Source organism: Zootoca vivipara, chromosome 8, assembly GCF_963506605.1.
Source record: "Zootoca vivipara chromosome 8, rZooViv1.1, whole genome shotgun sequence".
NCBI classification, from domain to species: Eukaryota; Metazoa; Chordata; class Lepidosauria; order Squamata; family Lacertidae; genus Zootoca; species Zootoca vivipara.
Genome location: NC_083283.1, coordinates 45,722,480 through 45,745,010, shown reverse-complemented (window position 1 = coordinate 45,745,010; position 22,531 = coordinate 45,722,480). Strand labels below are relative to the sequence as shown.

Below are 22,531 nucleotides of genomic sequence, written 5' to 3'. Positions count from 1 at the left end.
GGGGCTCCAGGATAAGCGCAAACACCACGCGATTAGCCCCTTGGAGTTGCGCGACACAAACAGGGCCAGGATTCCGGCCAGCCTCTTTCCGCCTTGTGGAGCTCTACCTTGTGGGGCCGCCCCTTCCTCTAGCTCTTCCCTGTTCTTCGAGCCTCCTCGGTATTTGCTTCCCCCTCCAACCTCCTCCCCTCGGATACGGCCGCCCACAAGCGCGGCGCGGGCCAATCGGCGTCCCGGAGGGATCCCCAGGGGTCGGCGGAAAGCGGATTCCCGCAGAACTCCCGCCGGAGGTTCCCTGTCGCGATGGGCCGAGGGAAGGTGTTGGGTCTGGCCGCGAGCGACGTCCGCTTCCCCACGTCCCTGGCCCGCCATGGCTCAGACGCGATGGTAAGCGCTGCGCCCGAGCGCGCTCTCTTGCCAAGGCGCCGCTAGGCAGCCGGATCTCCGACGGCTCCAGCAGGACAGAGATCTCCTCGGGTGCCGACGCTAGATCTCGACGATTGGGCTCGCCTGCCTCTCTTGCTTTTCTCCCTCGGGCGTTTTCCCAAGCTCAACGGAGCTGCGGAAGTTGCATCGCCTAGTTTTAAATGGGTTAGGAAGGGATGCTAGTAGTCGGTCACTTTAGACGTGTTCCTGCATTCTGCTCTTGGATCTGTCGTGATTTAGACACCACGCTGATTGTCCCTTTACGCAGCTAGGTTTGGATGGGCAAATAGCTTCATGACAGGTATTATCAGGCCCGGGGTCGGAGTCTTGCTGAAATAATGTTATAAACTCAAACCAAAAAGCATCCAGTGCCATGGGCGTAGCCAGGATTTTGGGGGGCGGGCAGGACTTCTTAACTAGAAATTCTATAACGCCCTTCATCTGAGGATCACATGATGGTTTACAATATAAAAACCTAAGAATACATAACATAGTAACAAACACAAACAATAACCACCCATACCCACAGGGGAGAAACTACATCATTTTCTATATGGAACTACACTGTTCCCTTTTATTGTTAGTAAATTCATAGGGAAATTTCTTAACGAAGAAAAAGTTGCTGCTTCCTGCTTGAAGGCTTTCACTGCCCTTTCCTACAACGCTGATGGTAAAGAGATACACTGCACATCTTGATTTTAAAACACAAAAACAACAACCCTTATTCATAAAAATTGTAGTTGGTGAATATGTCTATGTAAGAAGCCAGATGTAGATGCAAGTGTGTGTGTGTGTTGCTGGCATCAATATTGGTGGTTTTTGCTCTTCCATTTAGCACCCCGACCCAGATTATTCTGCAGTTTATGTTGTAATAGAAACAGATGCTCCTGACGGGCTCAAAGGTTATGGATTAACCTTTACGCTGGGCAAAGGGACAGAAGTGGGTAAGTTATCATGTTGCCTCTGATTTAAATGAATCATCTATTGTGAAAATGACACTTCCTCTTTGGGAAGGGCCTCCAAGAGGAAATCCAAGTTCAGGAGCTTTCTTGATCTTTGTAGTGTACTAATAAGTCATGTATTGCAACTGCTCCGCTGTAAAGCCGTAGAGAAGAGTAGAGCACTGAAACCTTTTGGCCAAGGGTTAGAGAATTTTCATTACTTCTGTTAGTGTTAATACTACTTCAATATCGAGGGTACCTACAAAACTTTTGCCATTTCCTGTTGCCTTAAAGGTAAAGGTAAAGGGACCCCTGACCATTAGGTCCAGTCATGACCGACTCTGGGGTTGCGCGCTCATCTCGCATTATTGGCCAAGGGAGCTGGCGTATAGCTTCCAGGTCATGTGGCCAGCATGACAAAGCCGCTTCTGGCAAACCAGAGCAGCACATGGAAACGCCGTTTACCTTCCCGCTGTAGCGGTTCCTATTTATCTACTTGCATTTTGACGTGCTTTCGAACTGCTAGGTTGGCAGGAGCTGGGACCAAGCAACGGGAGCTCACTCCGTCACAGGGATTCGAACCGCCGACCTTCTGATCAGCAAGCCCCACCTGGGTCCCTGTTGCCTTAGGCATGACATTTAACGGCAAGCTATCCTTGCAGATCTTGCCTGCAGGTTGCCAAAGTGTTGTTTTAAGCAGCCTCCGTTTTTTTCAGAAATCATGATATTTTAAAAGCTTCTTTCCCTGAACATCAGCTCAAACATGTTAATGCCAGCACGCAACAGGGTTGGTAGCACTGATGTGAAGTTGTTGCATTCATTAGGACTAAACCATAGAGTAAGAAGCTTTTAAACACAAATCCCATATTATGAAGGGCTGCCATTAGTGGGCTCTATCACCACCTGCTGGCTTATTCCAGAGGGGCAGCCATGTTTGTTTGTTGATGCAAAAAATGAAGCTTGTGACATCTTAAAAACCAACCAGATGTCAGGGCTGGGGAACCTGTAGGCCTCCAAATGATGTTGAACTCCCATTTCAGAGCCCCAGCCAGGATGGCCAAAGGTTAAGAATGATGGGAGTTTTCCAGCAACCTTTGGAGAGCCAGAGGTTCCCTTTCTCCATATTATGGCATAAGCTTTCATGGGTGGCCGTCTACTTCTCATGCATCTTATGAAGTGGACTGCTGTCTGTGAAAACCTATGCCATAATAAATGTTTTAATCACAGGATTCTTTGAAGAATTTCAGTCACCATGTGAAAATAGCAGCCCTATGGGTATAAGAGCCTTCTGGTTCTGCAGATAAAGTTTATCTGATAAGTAAACATTTTTCAATTATGTTTTGGTGTGGTCTTGACTTTAAATCAGTAAATATAGACCTTGATGCCTTTCTGCTGCATCTGGAACCTAATATTTATTGTAAAACAGGGATAGGAAACTGTGGCCCTTCATAGGTTATTTGACTCCAGTTCCCATCAGCTCTAGCCAACAAGTTACCTCACCTCACATGTGTGTGTTTCAGAATAACTGGATGCAAACTGCCCCATTTCTTCCCACATTTAATGTTCTCTCACGTTTCGATCTTGCCACATGCACAATGTACCACATTCCTGGAAAAACTACTTAAATTTCATGCCATTTTCTAATCACACACACACACACACACACAATGGGCACTTCTGTGGATAACGTGTACTCTCCTGCACCCCAAAATTTATTTTAATCTAGTTATCTGTGTAGATTCGCATGCCATTTAGCAATAGAGTTCAACCTGGATAAAATTTGCTTCTTTTAAAACACATGAAAAGTTTCCTATGCTCATCATCAGTGGCGTGCTTTACATTTAAGAAATAACTGGAAAGCACTCTCAAGCAGCAGGTGAAATTCTATCATTTACCAGGATGTGTGTGTATAAATGGTGATGTAAAATGTTGCAAACATGATCAGATTTAAAGAAAAGGTTTGCAATATCAGCTATTTTATTCTAGAAACATTTTGGCTACTTCTCCCCCCCCCCCCCCGCCTGCCCCTTGTCTCCCGCACATCTTCTACCAATGCAAACTGCTGAGCAATTTTCCCATCAGTTTGGGTTTCTGCTTAGTATAGTAACGTCTTCGCCACCTGCAGTTCCTTCTGATCTCAGTGCAACAACAGAATCATAATCCTTTAAAGCCTTTCCACTCCACTGCAGTATCTTGCTGCAGCTATTAACACCGGTAAATGAGTTGCAAGGCATGATGTTGATCAAACAGCTGTGATAACCCTAATCGGATTATATGACTTATAGTTCTCTTTTTATATCCTTTACTGCTTCTGTTCACCTCAACTGAAGTAAGAGGAGTTTGGCTAATGTATCACGCAGATACTTTCTGTACACACTCCAAAACCCTACCTTATCCCACTTCTGCTAGGAAGGAATTGATGGGATGCAATCCTTTGGGAGTTCTGTTATTTTCTTGCCAAAATTAGGAACTGCTTTACAAAATCTGATTAGTTCAATCTACCTTCATCTGCCATTCCTCTTTCGTTGGTAGTTCTTCCTGCTTCCATTTCTGTGCCAATAATACTCTTGCTGTAGTTGTCGCATATAAAAACAGTTTTTTATCTTGTCTTTTAATGTCAGTGCCTACAATACCAAGTAAAAATGCTTCTGGTTTTTTTTTAAAAAATGTACATTTCAACATCTTTTTCATCTCATTATAAATCTTTTCCCAGAAGCCTTTCACTTCCTTACATTCCCACCACAGATGATAAAAAGTGCCTTACTTTTCCTTACATTTCCAACATTTATTACTTATTTTATACATTTTAGCTAATTTAACTGGTGTAATATACCATCTATACAGTACATCATTTTCATTACATTTTCTTTCAAAGCATTGCATGCAGTAGATTTTGTTCCTTCTTTCCATAATTTCTCCCAGTCTTTTAGTTGTATAAAAGGTAAAGGGACCCCTGACCATTAGGTCCAGTCGTGACTGACTCTGGGGTTGCGGTGCTCATCTTGCTTTACTGGCCGAGGGAGCCAGTGTACAGCTTCCGGGTCATGTGGCCAGCATGACAAAGCTGCTTATGGCGAACCAGAGCAGCGCATGGAAACGCCATTTACCTTCCTGCCGGAGCGGTGCCTATTTATCTACTTGCACTTTGACGTGCTTTTGAACTGCTGGGTTGGCAGGAGCTGGGACTGAGCAACGGGAGCTCACCCTGTTGCGGGGATTCAAACCGCCAACCTTCTGATCGGCAAGCCCTAGGCTCTGTGGTTTAACCCACAGCGCCACCCGCGTCCCTCTTTTAGCTGTATATTATAACCAAAATCATTGGCCCAATGTATCATAACTGACTTAACCTCTTCATCTTTCAAATGCCATTCCAACAGCAATTTATACATTTTTGACAATGTTTTAAATTTGTTATTAAATTTGTTATTTGTTCTCTTGAAACACTAGCAGTCCTTTCATAATGACTTGGGACCAGGTCGCCTGCCTTCCTATGAAGCCAATTGTGTTTTAAAAAAAATCAGAAAAGTCCTGTCAATATCTGGGTAGCGTTTTCACGGGACATGGAAAAAGGTTTTGTCTGTGACTGCACCCAGGCTGGAATTCCCTCCCTTGTGATAGCTCATGGCACTTTCTACCTGTTTAGACAAGCCTTTGGCCTCATTATTTGCCACTCCCATTTACTTGATTTATAACCTGCCTTCCAAGAAGTTCCTAGCTGAGCGCTAAGCGGCTTTAGGATTAATCCTCCTCCTGTATTTGGCATACTGTAATTTTACATAGTTTTGTTGTCCACCTCATGCTAAGTGCAGAAAGGTAGAAGTAAAGTGCCAAGGACAATTCTGTGATTTAACCAGTCATCCCTGGCCAAACTGGCATTTCATCGCTCTAGGATTTCATTCAAGAGTTGTCTTTGGTTTGAAGGACTGAACACACAGTATTTTCACAGCTCACTAAAATCCTGGATTCATTTGCAATTTAAAGCCCTTCAAGATTTTGGTGTATTTTGCAGTTGTCTGTGCAGTCAATGCACTCTCTGCTCATGTGGTCAATAAAGACTTGGATGAAATAATTGGTGATTTTCGAGGTTTCTACCGGCAGCTCACCAGTGATGGGCAGCTCCGATGGGTAAGATACTTTTCAGCATTTTGGAATAAGGCTAATGCATGAATGCAAAAGTGTTTCCGTGTAAGAAAAAAATAACTGGAAATCTATTTACCGTATTGGCCCGAATATAAGCCTCACCCACAAATAAGCAACACCTTTCAAATACAAAGGGGGGGGGGAAATACAATACCCGAATATAAGCCGCTCCCTTAAAATTGGGTTACAGGCTGAAAATTGCTGCGGTTGGTAGAATTGTAACTCCAAGACAATTTAAGCCTTTGATCTTGCAAGTCCACAAAAGTTACCCTACAATTGCTAAAATCGCAAATTGCTATTCAGTTGCTACAATTCCGCAGGCACTCACAGTCTCAAGCTCGCAAATTGGCAATAAAACATTTTTTGTTCTGTTTTACCCTATGTCTGTTTCAGCAGTGATACTGTAAAAGCCCATTTTTGTAAGCCGCACTTTTAACTTTTCATGGTCGGAATTTGGAAAACAAGTGTGGCTTATATTTAGGCCAATACGGTAGGTATTGATCCTGCCATCAGACATGTATTACCAAGTAAAGCAGAGCTGACTTGGCGCAACCTAAGACTTAGGTTCAACATAGCTTGTAGTCTTGTGTTCATGGCAACATCAAATGCTCTCACTCAGCCCCATTTATTGACTTACACATTTTCAACAAATATTCACTAAATGGCTGCTGTTGTACAAACCCCAAACAATGCAGGGACATTGCTAGGTGAGTTGCGCCCATCATGTTGTGGTTTTGTACAAGGCAATGTATGTGTTTGTTTGTGCTGGGTGTGCTGGAAAATGCTAGCTGTACTTTTAATACACCTTGGAATATAATTGAACTCAATTTATCTAAATCTCAAAGGGCTGATTTGCATGACATGGAAAGCCAAACTCTGACTTACCAAGAATGTGTGGGATCCTGGAGAGGAGCGCTCAGCCATTTCATTCCTCTTTGCTTCTGTGATGGGCAGAGCTAAGCTCAGTCCAAGTGGGTAAGTTTTATGCTCACTTGGTGAGGCAAGGTTTGTTCTTGGTTACAGCTTACAGTTAGTAAGGAAAGAACTTAACCAGGAGTCCCTGTTCAGAGGGCGTGCTAAGCCATATCTTGGCATGGTGGTAAAATTGACCAGGGAGGAGCAAAGTGGTTGTGAAACATCTTTTGGGAGCCTGCATGGTTCGCAGTCTTGCTCCAAGGTAGTTTGGCTTAACGTGTCGTGCATCCCCCCTTCACTGTTTGCTTCCATACAAATATGTATTCACAGCAAGTCTGGGAACCAAGAATTATAGGCTTACAGAACTGCAAGGAGACACGTAGCTGCTTATTCCATAAAAGGGTATCTTTGCTCAACCTTTTTTTGATATCTTTCAAGGAAGGAGGCTGCCCTAGCTAGATTATTCTAAATGCTTTAGATACCTTGTAGGCCTTTGGGGAGAGTGTCATACTTATCTCTTCATGGCTATGATAATATATTGACAACATCCCTTTGTCAACAGATTGGTCCTGAGAAAGGAGCTGTGCATTTAGCCACAGCTGCTATTCTGAATGCGGTCTGGGACTTGTGGGCCAAACAGGAAGGGAAGGTAATGGATTGGAAACAAGTGGACAAGACTCACAGTTTAGTCTACCTCCCAACTACAGTGGTGCCTCGACTTACGAATTTAATCTGTTCCTAAGGCACCTTCGTAGGTCGAAAAATCCGTAAGTCGAAAAACGCCATTGGAAACACGATTTCCTATAGGAATGCATTGGAAACGGAAAAAATTGTAAGTCAAAGCAACCCTATTTAAAAATTCGTAAGTCGAAAAATCCCTATCTAAAACTGCAGCGGTTTTCTTTCGGATGTCGAGGCATTCGTAAGCGCGCGACCATTACCCCCATTCGTAAGTCAAAAAATTCGGTTGTCAAGTCGTTTGTAAGTCGAGGTACCACTGTATTCTATTTTTCCATGGATGGAAGTGGAGGAATCTTCCTGATTTCAGGTGGCTGATCTATTTATATCACTGATATTCTATGATTCAGATTTGCCCTCAAGAGACACATGTGGTAGGTGGGTGTTGCCCGTCAGTGGTCATGACTGGAGCCAGTAATAGGAATAGCCAGAACTGGTGCAAACCATACCTGAAAATGGACAAAGCAGGGCTCATCGTGAGCTGTTTGAAGGTGTGCTATTAGCACCAATCAGTTGACTGGGGTAAAGACGCACCTTCAAAGGGGCTCACTGACAGCAGCTATCAGTTCCAAGGCATGGTTGCATCTCTACCTCTTTCAAGGCAGCTGAGATGCTGTCATCTTTCTCCTAGAATTATAGAATTGTAGAGCTGAAAGGGACTCTGAGAATCATCTGGTTCAAGGGTCAGCAACCTTTTTCAGCCGTGGGCTGGTCCCCCGTCCTTCAGACCATGTGGTGGGCTGGACTATATTTTTTGGGGGTGGGGGAAATGAAAGAAGTCCTATGCCCCACAAATAACCCAGAGATGCATTTTAAATAAAAGCACACATTCTACTCATGTAAAAACATGCTGATTCCCGGACCGTCCGCGGGCCGGATTTAGGCGGCGATTGAGTCGCATCCGGCCCCTGGGCCTTAGGTTGCCTACCCCTGATCTAGTTCAACTCCCTGCAATGCACAAATATGCAGCTGTCCCATACAGGGATTGAACCTGCAACCTTGGCATTATTAGCACCATGCTGTAACCAACTGAGCTGTCCAGGCCTGCCAGCTCTCAGTAGCCATGAGAGGCAAAGGTTGAGCAAACAGGTGGCAGGTTGTAGCACTCCATTCTTAGGCTGCATAAGCTCAAAGCATCCAAATGGAAATGCCTGGTCAGTTCCCATAATGCATCCTGTAACTGAATGCTACCACAGTGACCTGTGAGATCGAGTGGATCCTATCCTCAAAGTACTGTGCAAATAATTCACAGTGGGTGTTCAGTTTTAGTTAAGTCTTCTGCATTTATTAAAGCTGAGGGATAAGGAGTGAGGCAAGATCTCCTGCTTTGGCTGAGTGAAGATTTGAATCCAGGTGTCTCGTAAGTTCAATGCTCTAGTCATATAAATCAAGTGCAAATATTGGTGGGGGAAATCTACCTACCATATGCATTCCACAGAATGAGATTTTTCAGTATAAACCTAACTATAGCCTTTTGGGATATATGGAGAGAAGTATTATTTCTTTAAGTAAAGCATTTCAGATGCTTCCAAAATCAATTTTGTAGAAACAGAATGATTTCCAAATATATATGGTTTAGACTTTATAAGACTTTTATATTATGTGACTGATTTGGGCGTTATGTGTGTCTCATGTTAAGGTGATTACAGAATATGATATATTAGTATTGTGATAATCAGCCGGTTACGTTTAGTATAGAAATGATCCTTCCATGGCCAAATACATGCAGAGTGTAAGAAAAATCCAGAGGTGTTCTTTAAAATACTGAGGAACTAGCCACACAGTAACAGAGACAGGGCAAAGCCCCTCATCACTTTGGCCAGCCTGTCGGAGGAACGCAAGCAGCCTCTGACCTGTGCATTCAGGATCCTGGGCCCCTGCAGAGAGCATGTTAACAGAAACGACTAGTACCACCCAATTGCAAAATGCAGGTGTTGTACTTAATGGAACCTGAGCAGCAGTTTATAACAATTCCTGGCTTGCATGTCAGAGAATATAAGCAGCTGTCTTTCTGTAACCTGTTAATTTACCCTAACAACTGTTATAAGTGTTCAAACACAGGGATGAGGAACCTGTCCCCCTTCAGATTTTGTTGGAATACATCTCTTATCATCTCAGGCTGTCAGTCATGGCTGCAACTGATGGGACTTAGAGGCCTCCCACAATAGGCCTCCCCTCCCTCAGACCTGACAAAACAACTTTAAATATTTCAATCTCTCTCTCTCTCTCTCATTTTTTTAAAGCCACTCTGGAAACTGCTTGTTGACATGGTGAGAAAAAAACTGTATTATTAATTGTTTATTCATGTCCTTGCTGTGCTAATGTAATGGTATAAAGCTATGATTACAAATTGCGACCTATCACTAGTTAAATAGTTTGTGGCAAAAATCCACAAAGTCTCCTGAGTCCTGTGGACTACACAGCTTACTTGTCATCTCTGTGCTTCTTGCATTGCTGTGCAAAGCTGTCTCTGCCTTGGAACAATTGTCCATGAACAAATGCTATACCAGATGTTAGTTGGCATTTATAGTGCTCATTTATTTATTTTTTAAGTGCAGTAAGAAAGAAATGCTATGATTGTCAATATTACAATAGAAAGCCATATTTATGTTGTTTTTAAGCTGTTGGTAAGTAATTTGATATCACTAAACATTTGAGGCTTAAGTAATCAAAGAAAAGTAAGCAAATGGCTATTTTAATCTGTGTACTATTTTGGTCCTCAAAAAGTAAACTAGTGTATTTTCATTATTTGTTTTCCTGTAGCACCATCTATATACTGAGCACTTTATAAGCAGCAAGTTTGGCAGGTCCCTATTCCAAGAGGCTAATATATATACAGGATCCACATCTAAAATTGTACAGCCTGCATGTTTTGGTATTTGTTGCATCGGGTTACTCGTTTGAATGTCAATTTTGCAGCTTGTCATGCTGCTTGTGTGCATTTGCCTCTATACACAGTGCTTTCTCAATGAACGTTTGCTGTGTTAGAGGTCCTGTGTCTATACAAACCAGATTCTAAAGATCGGTGGTTTTCAATTCATGTGCCACATCAGATTACGCCCCTGGCTGAGCAAAGTTCCACTTTACCAATGCTGCCCTTGCATTGTTTTGTTGGTTTAAGCAGAGGATTTGTTCTATATTTTTATTGTTTGTGTTTATATGGTTTTTGTCCTGGCCTTCAGCTAGCACAATAAACTTATTGAACTTGAACCAATGCCACCCAGTGGGAGAGTACAGAAGAGAATCGGTGTGCTTTGTATGTGTGCAACAATATTGGCATTGAAACTCACGGTTGGTTTCAAACTTGGTACTTTTGTTAATAATAATTTAATAATAATAATTTATTATTTATACCCCGCCCATCTGGCCGGGTTCCCCCAGCCACTCTGGGCGGCTTCCAAAAAAACAGAAATTCTAAAATACAGAAATCCATCAAACATTAAAAGCTTCCCTAAACAGGGCTGCCTTGAGATGCCTTCTAAAGGTCTGGTAATTGTTCTCTTTGACCTCTAGTGGGAGGGCATTCCACAGGGTGGGTGCCACTACCGAGAAGGCCCTCTGCCTGGTTCCCTGTAACTTGGCTTCTCGTAATGAGGGAACCGCCAGAAGGCCCTCGGAGCTGGACCTCAGTGTCCGGGCAGAACGATGGGGGTGGAGACGCTCCTTCAGGTATACCGGACCGAGGCCGTTTAGGGCTTTAAAGGTCAACACCAACACTTTGAATTGTGCTCGGAAACGTACTGTTATTTTGCTTCCACCATTGTAAGGTGCCAGGAGTTCTCCAGAGTAGGACATTGTGGCTCAGATCTTGCTCTGGCCACAGCCAGCAAAGTTGGCACATGAGATTAGTGACTCCGGATGGGCAAGCATCAACAGACCTCTGAACACACAAACCTGTTTCTGTGCATGGAAAATGTCTCTTGGGCTGGGTTAATCATACCTGGTGTTTCACTTCTCAAATAATACAACAATTTGACTCCTCTTTCCTTACCAGGATCCTAAACAGTTGTTATCTTGCATAGATTTCAGATATATTACGGATGCCCTGACAGAAGAAGAAGCTCTCAGTAAGTTATTTTTATAGGCCGCAATACCTATGTTAACTTACTTTAGGTTTACCCTACTGATTTCCAAATCTGGAAATCTAGTATTCAATAATTAGTAAGTAGAGTGCTTTTTCTTAGTACTTAATGTGCTTTACTTTCATGACCTCAGTAAACTTTTAAATTGTTCTTGGATCAGCCCACTAGAACCATCTCTTTCCTGTTTAGGGAAGTTTTTAATGTTTGAAGTTTTATTCTGTTTTTAGTCCTCTGTTGGGAGCCGCCCAGAGTGGCTGGGGAAACCCAGCCAGATGGGTGGGGTATAAATATTATTATTATTATTATTATTATTATTATTATTATTATTATTATTATTATTATCTTCCAAATGGGGAGCCAGGGGGCTGAGGTTGAAACTCAATGGCTTCCCTATGACACCATGCCACCAGTGAATCTGTGACTAAGCAGAGGTTTAAACTGTGAACTGTACTTCATGGCTCATGCTTGAGGCTTCAGTGTAACAGCTCAGAGTAGACCCTGTAATTATTTGTACAGCAAGTGCCGTTCCATGTACTTTCACTTTATAAAAATAGCACTCTTTATAAATAAAGATGGGAGTGACATTGCATTTTGGTTTTAACATTGTGCTTTCTCTTTCCATTTCACTAGCAATCCTTCAAAGTGGCCTAGTGGGGAAAAAACAAAGAGGTAAGCAGGAAAAAAAATCTTCCTTCTGCTGTTAGTTGATTATTAGTTTGCATCCCAAAAGGTTCTTCTGAAACTTGATATGGGAAATGGCCACTGATCTCTCAACTGCATTGTGACACTGAATGCACTAAGGAATAGCCTTCTTTCTCTTTCTTCTTAAAGCAGGGAGCCTGTGGCCCTCCAAATGTTGTTGGACCATAGCTGCCAAGTACCCCGTTTCCCCCGGGAAACCCCCATATTTTCTTACCGTTTCCAGCAGGTGTCCCGAATGGCAAATTACCCCGTATTCCCCCGGATTACGGAGCTCCTGCCAGCGGCCATGTTCTTCTGGTGCCGCGCCGGCACCGGAAGTCGCTTCTACGCACTTCCGGACATGTGTAGACTTCCGATGCCGCTATGCCCATTTCCAAAATGTCCGCAGCGTCAGATGTCGCTTCTATGCACTTCCGGAAGTGCGTAGAAGCGACTTCTGGCACTGAGGACATTTTGGAAATGGGCACAGCGGCATCAGAAGTCGCTTCTACGCATGTCCGGAAGTGCATAGAAGCGACTTCCGGTGCCACGGTGCTGCTGATCCCGGATTTTTCAATCCAGAACTTGGCACCTACATGTTGGACTACCACCTTCCCTGACTATTGGGCATGCTGGCTGGCGATGAGGAGAGTTGCGAATCCAACAACAAATGGTTGTTCCTCAACCCTTCCTTAAAGGCACTGTTTGGAAACTCTAGCTACTTTCAGGCAAAGCAGTGGGAAATGACCCTGTAGGAATCCAGGCTTTTCATTCATCCTAGAGGTCTTTTAAAACATTTTTACTTTAGTGTCCAGTTGTTGTAGGGAATCCAGATGTGGGATTCCCAGGGTAGTGATTCTGTTGCAAGGAAATTTCATTTAAATTGCTGGTGGTGACGTTCTGCCTCTTTGTAGAAGAACAAATGTTGGAACACGGCTACCCAGCTTATACCACATCGTGTGCTTGGCTAGGCTATCCAGACCAACAGCTGAAACAGGTTTGGTTCTTCCGCACTCTTTCCATTTAGATTTCTGCTTTGAGTTCAGATGCACAAAAGATGAACAAACGTAATTGGTTTAGGCAGTACAGAGGAAGAGTCCAAAGCAAGTTCCATTTTGAAATGCAGGTGTCAGATATTGTCAGGTTTTTTTTAGCATGCACATGGGTCACTGTTGCTCTTAGACTGGTTCACACTAGGGATGGAGGATAAATTTGATCCAGTTTGCATTAAAATGCAAACTTTCCTAATGCAGAGTTTCCAAAATAATATGCAAATGGAAACACAGCCAACGTTCAGAACTTTAAAAACCAAGTAATGTGTGCAAGAATGCATATACTGGGGTGCTGTGTCCATAAAAGTGCATGTATTAATGAAAGTAACATTCAAAAAATGCATTATTTTAGGGGAAAGTGCTTTACAAAAATACGTCTATAGGCATGATTGCATACAGAAAGGTGCAAATTAGGAGACAGGCACTAAATGCTTTTGGATTTTCACAAGGATTTATTATTATTATTGCAAGGTGTTGAAATGTGGAGAGCTGAATTTAGGACTACAAACGAGAAACTGAGAGGGAATGAAATTGCAGAGATGGGCAGATCTGTCCAATTTTCCCTGGCTGTTGTATGTGGGTGGGATATGGAAACAAGTCTTAAAGGGTTTGTTCTTTCTCCTGCTGTGCATAGAACAATTTGTATGACTCATGGTCCATGTGTGGTAATGCTGGTTTAAGTAGATATTGCTCCCTTGAACCATTTGCCCCTCTTTTGTGACAGACAGATCTCCCAAGATAGACTCTCCCTTAGATACTGCATGCTGTGTGAGTAGACACACTTGTATTGTACACATACAGGGATTGTGTGAAATGACAATTGCTTCTCACTCCCCATTTTTTCAGTCTTTGCCGACCTGGTGCCCTCCAGATGTTTTTGAACTACACAACTCCCATCAGCCCCAGCCAGCAGAACTGTGTTGACTGAGGCTGATGGCAACTGCATTCCAAAATATTTGGAGGGCACTAGTTTTGCAAAGGCTGCTCTAGACCAGCGAACCTAAAAAGCGATAAATCTTAAATCACACTAAGCGAGCGAAGTCACCATTAACCTGTGAAATACGCTGCTATGAAAGACGAGACAAAAAACCAACAGATTCTGTCGGTTTGGCTAAGAGTCCTTTTGTACAAATTGTTGCTCACGTGTGCTGTATGTGTGTGACAGATGTAACTTTCTTGGCAGCTGTGTACTGAAGCGCTGAAGGATGGTTGGACCAGGTATAGTCAATTTATATTGAATACTTCACTTCTCGTTTTATAAGATCTACATAACAAGCAAGTTCTGGTTTGTCAGGAAAACGACAAGAGAAAATGAATTTTCTTACCTTTGTTTTTGGAAGTTATTGATTTGCTTCCAAAGTGGGCTACACAATTGCTGCTTTATGTACATACGGGCACTACATCAGGCATCCCCAAACTGCGGCCCTCCAGATGTTTTGGCCTACAACTCCCATGATCCCTAGCTAAGAGGACCAGTGGTCAGGGATGGTGGGAATTGTAGTCCAAAACATCTGGAGGGCCGCAGTTTGGGGATGTCTGCACTACATCCAAAAGTTGCAGTCATGGTTGGTAGTTCACCTGACCTCCTGCTGCCTGCGTTTCTTCTGCTTCCTGGGAGGCAGGGGCAAGGTCTGCATGGTGTGTGTGCATTTGCACTGGACAGACCTTAACTGCCACATCCCGCATAACCCCCCTCCTGGTAAGAAGCAGCAACACAGGTGATGGGTGATCAGGTGAGTGCCACCAACCACTACAGCAAAGTTGTTGCCATCAGCTTTGACAGCTCATATCAATTGCCGGGCTGAAGGAAAGAAGAAATAAATGAATGACTGTCCTCCTACACCTCAAACAGGTGAGCAGCACGACTGGTCCCTTTGTTCTGCATTGCAGGGGTATCTGAGCATGTGGAGGCAAGTTGTATCTTCTGTGCAGACACAAACTTAGGGTGTGAAGAAACCAACCTAGAATGTCAATCTAGGATTTATGTTTCACCCTAACTGAATCGAGGCATTGGACTCAGTCCTACATCAAGTTACTCATGCTCACATCTTGTTGAGTCCACCGGTTGACATGAATTTACATGAGGTGTTTTTACGCACATTTGAAAGAACAACAGTTGTTCTCATTCATATTGCTTCTGAAGTTCAGAGTTGGAGAGTGGAGTATAAACTTTTCCAGTCTGGAACTCCTGGGCTAGTTCTGAGCCCAAACCAAGTCTTCCACAAGTTCAGTCTCGGTTCATAATTACTTCATCTCTTAACAACAGTGTTCCTCAGTGCCACAGACACCCATTTCCCGTTCTTTCAAAAATATATATACCTGGAAGAGGTGCCTGAAGAAAAGGCTGTTCCTTCAGAAGTCTTGAGTGGCAGCAACATTGTGGGTACCAAGACTCCTAGGAAATATAGTTTCTCACACTTTGCAGATCATTTCCTTGCATTCAGAACATTGTTATCACAGCAGTTAAGTAATCAAGGCTCCTGAAGCAGGTTTTAAAAAGTAACATTTCATGATAAATTTTGGGAGAAAGAAGAAAGGGGCATCAGGTTTTAAAGAGTCTAGGAGTAGGAAGTCCTTAATCCGTTGAGTTCCTGTGGGTGGGTTTTAGAAGGATATTGTGGGAGGGAAGTCTTCTAGGCCTGCAACAAGTTATTTATAGAGCACATAGGGCCAGGTTTAAAACAAATTAATTTTGCCCCAATCTAAACTGAGTCTATATTAGCTCCTTCTAGGCGAGCAAAGACTGAGTTTGGCCTTGAAAAGCTTGCCCTTCTCCAGTTCTGATTTTTATGCTCTTACATAAAAGATAAAAGAAATGAGCGATCATAGAAGAAAAAAGCTGTTACAAACTTTTAGCCATCTTAATTTTATTACAATTGTGTCTCTAGGTTCAAAGTAAAAGTTGGAGCGGATCTCCAGGATGACATTCGAAGATGCAGACTTGTTAGAGAAATGATTGGTCCTGAAAATACACTGGTATATCTCACATATCTAGGGATATGCTTTGTTGCAATACCTATCATGCTGCCTGTCACTGTCGATCATGTGGATGGTTGGAATCCATGCCTATGTTGGGTTGGAAAGTAACCAGCCATTGCTTTTGGCCAGGCTTCCTCAACCTCAGCCCTCCAGATGTTTTGAGACTACAATTCCCGCCATCCCTGACCACTGGTCCTGCTAGCTAGGGATCATGGAAGTTGTAGGCCAAAAACATCTGGAGGGCTGAGGTTGAGGAACCCTGCTTTTGGCATACTGACAAATCTGAGTCTCTTTATTTTTTGGAATCAGCTTTGATGAACTTAATGTTAAAAATATACATTTTAGTTATATGACCCTCCAAAACTTCCTTCAGACACTATCTTTAGAATTGTGTTTTGTTTTCTTATTTTGTAATAAGCACATTGTGTGCATTTACTTGGAAGCAAGTCCCACTGAAGCATGCACAGGACTTCAGTCTTAGCCGAAGCATAACTGCTCAGATTTTTCACTACATTTGAGTCCTGTGTTGGTCATAGTTAATTAGGACTTTGTTTCTTTAGAATAAATGTGTGGTTTGGAGAATCGGGTACATTATTTCTTCCTACTTGAAAATGCTAGCTAACAGATACTAGATGATTCAAATTGTTTAACACCTCAGCAGTATGAACCTAGTGTGTATCATAAGAAAAGCTTGACTTCAATTCTCATTACTTTCCATCTGTCTAAAATCAACATCGCCATTGTTATAACACTGAGTTCGATGACATGGTTGAGTGAATGCAGTCTGTAACTATTCCCAGATGCTGGATGCTAACCAAAGATGGGAAGTGAAAGAAGCCATAGAATGGGTCACAAAACTAGCTGAATTCAAACCACTGTGGATCGAGGAACCAACTTCCCCCGACGATATTCTTGGGCACGCAACTATTGCAAAGGTCAGAGGAGTTGTTTTCCATTTTGGTGAGATGACAACCTAGAATGTAGATCTAGGATTTATGTTTCGCTCCAACTGAATCAGGGCATTGGACTCTCTACATAACAGAAGAAGAGTTTGGATTTGATATCCCGCTTTATCACTACCCTAAGGAGTCTCAAAGCGGCTAACATTTCCCTTTCCCTTCCTCCCCCACAACAGACACCCTGTGAGGTGGGTGGGGCTGAGAGACTTCAGAGAAGTGTGACTAGCCCCAGGTCACCCAGCAGCTGCATGTGGAGGAGCGGAGATGCAAACCCAGTTCCCCAGATTATGAGACTACCACTCTTAACCACTATACCACACTGGCTCTCAGAGAACTTTGATGATTTATTGACTTGTGCTTTTCTTTAGAACACTCAGAGTTCAGGCTCAAACAGTTGTCAAAAGTAATTAACATCTACTTGCTACAATATCCTGTCACACATCCAGCATATATTCCATTAAACTTTAAATGAGTAACATATTTGTGAAGGCTAATAAAAGACTGAAAAATATATACATCCATGTACAAGCCAACCAGCAATGCTCCTAATATGCATGTGATTCATGCACTCTTTAATATGTTTGGCCTGAAGTTCAAATTATATGAGAAATATAATACTAGCCAAGGATGTGTGATCAAAACTTATTAGAGCACCAGTGGTCTCGCATGTACACCATAGCCAAATCCAACACCAAGTTAGTAATGCTTAAGCACCATTGATTTCTGTGGGATTTGTGTGCATAACTCTGCTCGGTTACAGTCCAAGTATATTCCATATGGCCACACACACCCGCTTATGTAATTCTTCACACCTAATTGATTAAGCAAAGAAAGTATCAACTATGCTAATAATTCTATCATTTCCTTTAGCTTTCTTCTAATTGTATGAAATGATTGCAGAACCATTACGTTTTGTTTCCCCCCTGTGAATAACTGGATTTGGAAAAACTCAGAAACCTATGGCATGTCACAAGCTGTTCTTGTTTTTAGGCTTTAGCGCCATTAGGGATTGGTGTTGCAACAGGAGAACAAGTAAGTTTCTTTATAAATGTCTTATTTCATTTTATTTGTCTTGGAAGCCATTCCATCGAACTTTGCTGAAATGTGTGATTGGGTAAAATCTTCCCATCACATTTCCTTGAACTGAAATATTTGTTTATGAGAAAGTGCCAAATAAAGTGTGCCTATCAGCTTGTGATCCTAAGTTAATATACCGAGCAATCCAATAGATGTCTAATTGGAAGTAAGCCCCCTGGAATTCAATGAGACTTTCTCCCGGGGAAGAACATACTGCAACTTTAAGGAAATTCATGGAAGGAAAGTTTCCCATCCCCTTCATTCTCCTACAAAAAGTATCTCTGGAGGGCTAGGATGGTGCTGGTGCCAGAGCTATGGGGAATGGAGCCATGACAATTGTGATAAAATGTTACGTTCAAAGCTTTGCTTTGAAATCATTTTCTTGTACAGTACTACTTAAAATTTAAACAACTTATGGAAGTATTTACTGAATTGTCCTTTAAGAAAAAAAATGGAACAAATCAAAATTGTCAAGAAACTAGTTTTAGCACACCCAAAGTGCTAGGTATTTTATATTTAAATATGCATGCATGCTTCTTTGGGGCAGTCACCTGAGATATGTTAATTACAACTGTATTTGTTTTATGAGTGTGCATTGCTAAAAAATACACCCTGTTCCATTCCTCATATAATTTGAAACCTTAATATGGAACAGGGCAGTCAGAATCTTTTCAGTTTTGTCTCTTCAGCTGTTTTTTAGGATGCAGAAGTTTAATATGCATTGCTTTGAAAAGCAACAACAGCATACAGTCTCTATAATAAAATGCTGTAGTTTATATGGATTTTAAGCTAACCTTCAAATATTTCGATATTAAATAATTTGGGCTAAGCAATTTTTTCCATCATCTGCAGTGTCATAACAGAGTGATGTTTAAGCAGCTCCTGCAGGCTCAGGCCTTGAGTTATGTCCAGGTGGATAGCTGCAGGTTGGGCAGTGTCAATGAAAACTTGTCTGTGCTGCTGATGGCCAAGAAATTTCAAGGTAAGGCTCTTGAAAATTTTGCTGTAGTAGTACTAGGTGTGTTTTCTGGTCTTTTCTGCTGCTGGCATAGCATTTGGTTTTGCGTATGTTAGCAAGATTTTTATGTGATTCTTTATAGCGGAAGTAGGTAGTATTAGGGGAGTTTGGCTTTTTCGATGAATCATCTATGATAAATATATTTTTGAACGGCTAAAGGAATGAATTAAACACCACAAAGGATATTTTAGGCCAGAGGGATGAAAAGTTGTGTTGCCTTGTCAGCAATGCTAATGCAATTTGTATCCTTTGTTTTCAGTCCCTGTGTGTCCTCATGCTGGAGGGGTTGGGCTCTGTGAGCTGGTACAGCACTTGATAATATTTGACTACATTTCAATATCTGGTAGCCTTGAGAACAGGTTAGTAGTAGTATTATCTGATTCTTCCCTATTGGAACAGTCTCCAAGAGTCTTGGCTTTTGGCTCTTGGACCCAATGCCTAGATTCTGGTGTTTGATCAATCATACATATCATCTTTTTGATAGAGAAATTCAGGACAAAGCTTTACCCTTCTATGCCACAACCGTGGCCCTGGTTTTCATTTTTATCCCTCTCTTTAACCCTTGTTGTTAATCCCAGCCGTAGTCTGAAGTCTTTCTAAAACTTTGTTTACTTAGCAAACCTGAGCAACCATCATACTCCCATGTATTTCTCAACAGTTACAAGATCGATAACTTGTAGTGTTTGATTTCCCCACCCCAATGTTCTTTTAAAAAATATTACAATATTACAATTAACTTACTATTCTGTCAGGACTGTCAATATACTATTACTCAAATTAATAGTGAAATCATCATACAGCTAATTGGTGAGGTGTCCATTCCATCTTCAGCAACTTCTCAAAATAACAGCCTTTTGCCAATACCATACATTCTCTTTGAGTGTGGATATATTACTTGAAGTGTTTTGAAATATTTGTTTTGTTTTGTATTTCCACCAATATATTTCTGTATGTAGCTAAAATGTACAGCACTGCAATGATGGAGCTCAGAAGTAACCCCCCCCCCATTCATTTTTGCTCCAAGCTGGCTTTATTTTGATGCAGCAGTTAACGTTCTCACAGTGAAAAGCTACAACACTCAATTTCTTATTTATAATATTTTTTGAGGGGGGAAACTTACTGGGTTACGGACTCCTTCCATTATTAGGAGCTCAGTATTTCACTTTACATATCTCATGGTAGCTCAACAGGAAATTTAAGTTAACATTATACTCAATTAGATTTATGTCAGAATGTAATACTTCTTGTGTTAAACTGGAGTCATTTTGAAATAACTTTATTTTCTGGTAGGACTTTAAAGGGGTCTAGTGAACCAATGTTTTCCTTTCAGGATGTGTGAATATGTTGACCATCTACATGAACACTTCAAGTACCCTGTAGTAATCAAGAATGCATCCTATATGCCACCACAGGTATTTGTACCCCCAGATTATTTTCAGTGCTCCCAGAATGCAAGTCTTTCCTCAAACTTTAATGGAGGCAAGAGGGCAATCCACATATATCCTATTCACAGCATGTGCAAGTTGTCATTGTTTTAAAACAGCCCACAGGCTAAATTTGGTTGTCGTGTCATGGTAATAGCAGGTGATGACAGGTAGATGGCCCCATACACCTGCAGGGAGCAGGCAAGTTTAGGTTCTGCTAACAGGATCCTGTTCTCCACCCATAAAGGATACTCAGGACAGCTTCTGAACTTTGGATTAAGGCTCTTGCTGAAGCAGTGTTCAAGAAGATTTTGCAAATCCACAAAATATATGGCTGCTTTGTATTTATAATTTTAGTATTGAAATTAAGGGTCCTTGAGTAAGCTTCCAGATGATGTTAGCATTAATTTTTGTTTACTATGACCTCGTGAACACTATGACCAATTAATGCACAATTTTGTAACACAAAGCAAAATGCATTATTGAATGCAATATGCAAGTTGCTGCTAATTATATTCGCAACATATACAGAAGTTAACAGGTTCTGTATCATACCAGCTTGTTTCCAGGCAGACCTGCCAAAATAGTGACAAAGTAGAGGTGTTTAAGGCTAATTCTATGCACAAGTTTCCATGAAAATTGTCTTAAGTAGCTAGAACATCTTATGGGGTGGCTAACCTTTTTCTCCCAAGAGTCTCACTGAATGTTAGTCATGCCTCTGAGGTCTCTATGCCAGACTAGGCGTGGCCAACACAGAGATTTGTTTTATCACCCCACAGCATGGCTGAAGTAGAAGTTCAGGCAGCAAGAAAAATTGGGATTTTTCTTCTTCTTCTTCTTACAGTGTAAGCGTGTCTATTCTCCTATGATATAGCCCCATTGCAGCTTTAGTCATGCTTCCTGTTTCCTAAGTGCTGCAAGAAACAGAAACAGTTTCTTGCATATAGAAACATATATATAGAAATATATATATATAAATATATATAAATATATATAAATATATATATATATATATAAATATATATATAGAAATATAGAAACAGTTTAGCCAAAGGTGCAAGACTGATCAGCCTAAGACCTGGTGAAGTGGAATGTTTTAAATAGAAAAAAGCAATTCATGACCTTTTAAATTTGTCTGTTGTTGTGCTACGTTGTTTGTGTTTCTATCCTACAAACTGCCCTGTGATCTTTATATGAAAGGGGAATAATAATAATAATAATTTGTTCTTTCAGACAGCTGGATATTCCACTGAAATGAAAGAAGATTCTGCAAGGAAATACCAGTTTCCACAAGGAGAAGTCTGGCAGAAGCTCCTCTGTGAACATAAAATACAGCTAAAATAAGCTTAAACACTGAAAGTTTTCAGGGTGAGGTTTAAGCTCCCCAGAGCTATATTTACCACGACAAATGGTTGGTTTTGCTGAAGCTTCAAGAAGATTTCGGATTCAAATTAATGCTTTTAGAACAATTTCCTCCACTTACATAACAAGAATAGGTTGCAGCCCCAATTACAGAACTCCTGATCACTTTAAGGAAAAATAAGAGCCTTTTAAATAGTTAAGCTGAAAGGGTACATGATTCATTTTTCCTGACACTGTTCCAGGAACTACAGTATTATATAATGCAAGATTGCACTTTGAATGTGCATCTGCTGAGTTTAGAAGTTTCAATAAAGAAACTGTGACTAGACGCTGTGTTTTGTTCTGTCATATATACTAAGGATGTTTTCAGGCATGTCAGAGGTGGGGGTAGTGGTGTATAGGGCATAGCATACATACAAAATTACTCAAAGGAGGGAGAGGCTGCTGCTTTCACCTTCTGCCATAACTACAATGGAAGGAGACACTGGAAGTTATCACTACACTTTACTAGGAACTACAGAAGTCTTCCCAATGAAATATCATTTCTATTTGATAGCCTATAATGTGGGGGAAGGGCTTGGCATATTATTGTTATTATTTTTCAATTTCCAATTTTTCTATATTTTACACAGTATCCCCTTCCCTTTTACTACCTTGTAGGTAAACTTGAAACATATGTAAATTATGGTAACACAATACAGGTGATACACATATATTTCTTTAGTACGTATGTTATG

At 41.6% G+C, this 22,531-nt stretch overlaps 1 protein-coding gene across 2 annotated transcripts; it reads left to right on the top strand.

Moving 5' to 3' along the window:
• Positions 1 to 98: 98 nt before the first annotated feature.
• Positions 99 to 22,522, top strand: ENOSF1 (enolase superfamily member 1). 2 transcript variants are annotated; one of them, XM_035124565.2, is made up of 16 exons: positions 102 to 387; positions 1,262 to 1,370; positions 5,377 to 5,492; positions 6,985 to 7,071; positions 9,404 to 9,430; positions 11,155 to 11,227; positions 11,873 to 11,911; positions 12,838 to 12,920; positions 14,159 to 14,193; positions 15,864 to 15,951; positions 16,755 to 16,889; positions 17,904 to 17,945; positions 18,843 to 18,972; positions 19,268 to 19,367; positions 20,339 to 20,420; positions 21,666 to 22,383. In XM_035124565.2, exons 1-16 carry the CDS (start codon positions 304 to 306, stop codon positions 21,774 to 21,776), a joined length of 1,341 nt encoding a protein of 446 aa, XP_034980456.2. In that variant the 5' UTR covers positions 102 to 303; the 3' UTR covers positions 21,777 to 22,383. The 2 variants fall into 2 exon arrangements, with proteins under 2 accessions (XP_034980457.2, XP_034980456.2); XM_035124566.2 differs by lacking the exon at positions 20,339 to 20,420 and having other exon boundaries at positions 99 to 387; positions 21,666 to 22,522.
• Positions 22,523 to 22,531: the final 9 nt, after the last annotated feature.

Coding starts and splice junctions, on each gene's coding strand:
- ENOSF1 (XM_035124565.2), top strand. CDS start 304: ATGGGCCGAGGGAAGGTGTTGGGTCTGGCCGCGAGCGACGTCCGCTTC. Junction 5,493..6,984: donor GTGATGGGCAGCTCCGATGG/GTAAGATACTTT, acceptor CTTTGTCAACAG/ATTGGTCCTGAGAAAGGAGC. Junction 20,421..21,665: donor CATCCTATATGCCACCACAG/GTATTTGTACCC, acceptor TTGTTCTTTCAG/ACAGCTGGATATTCCACTGA.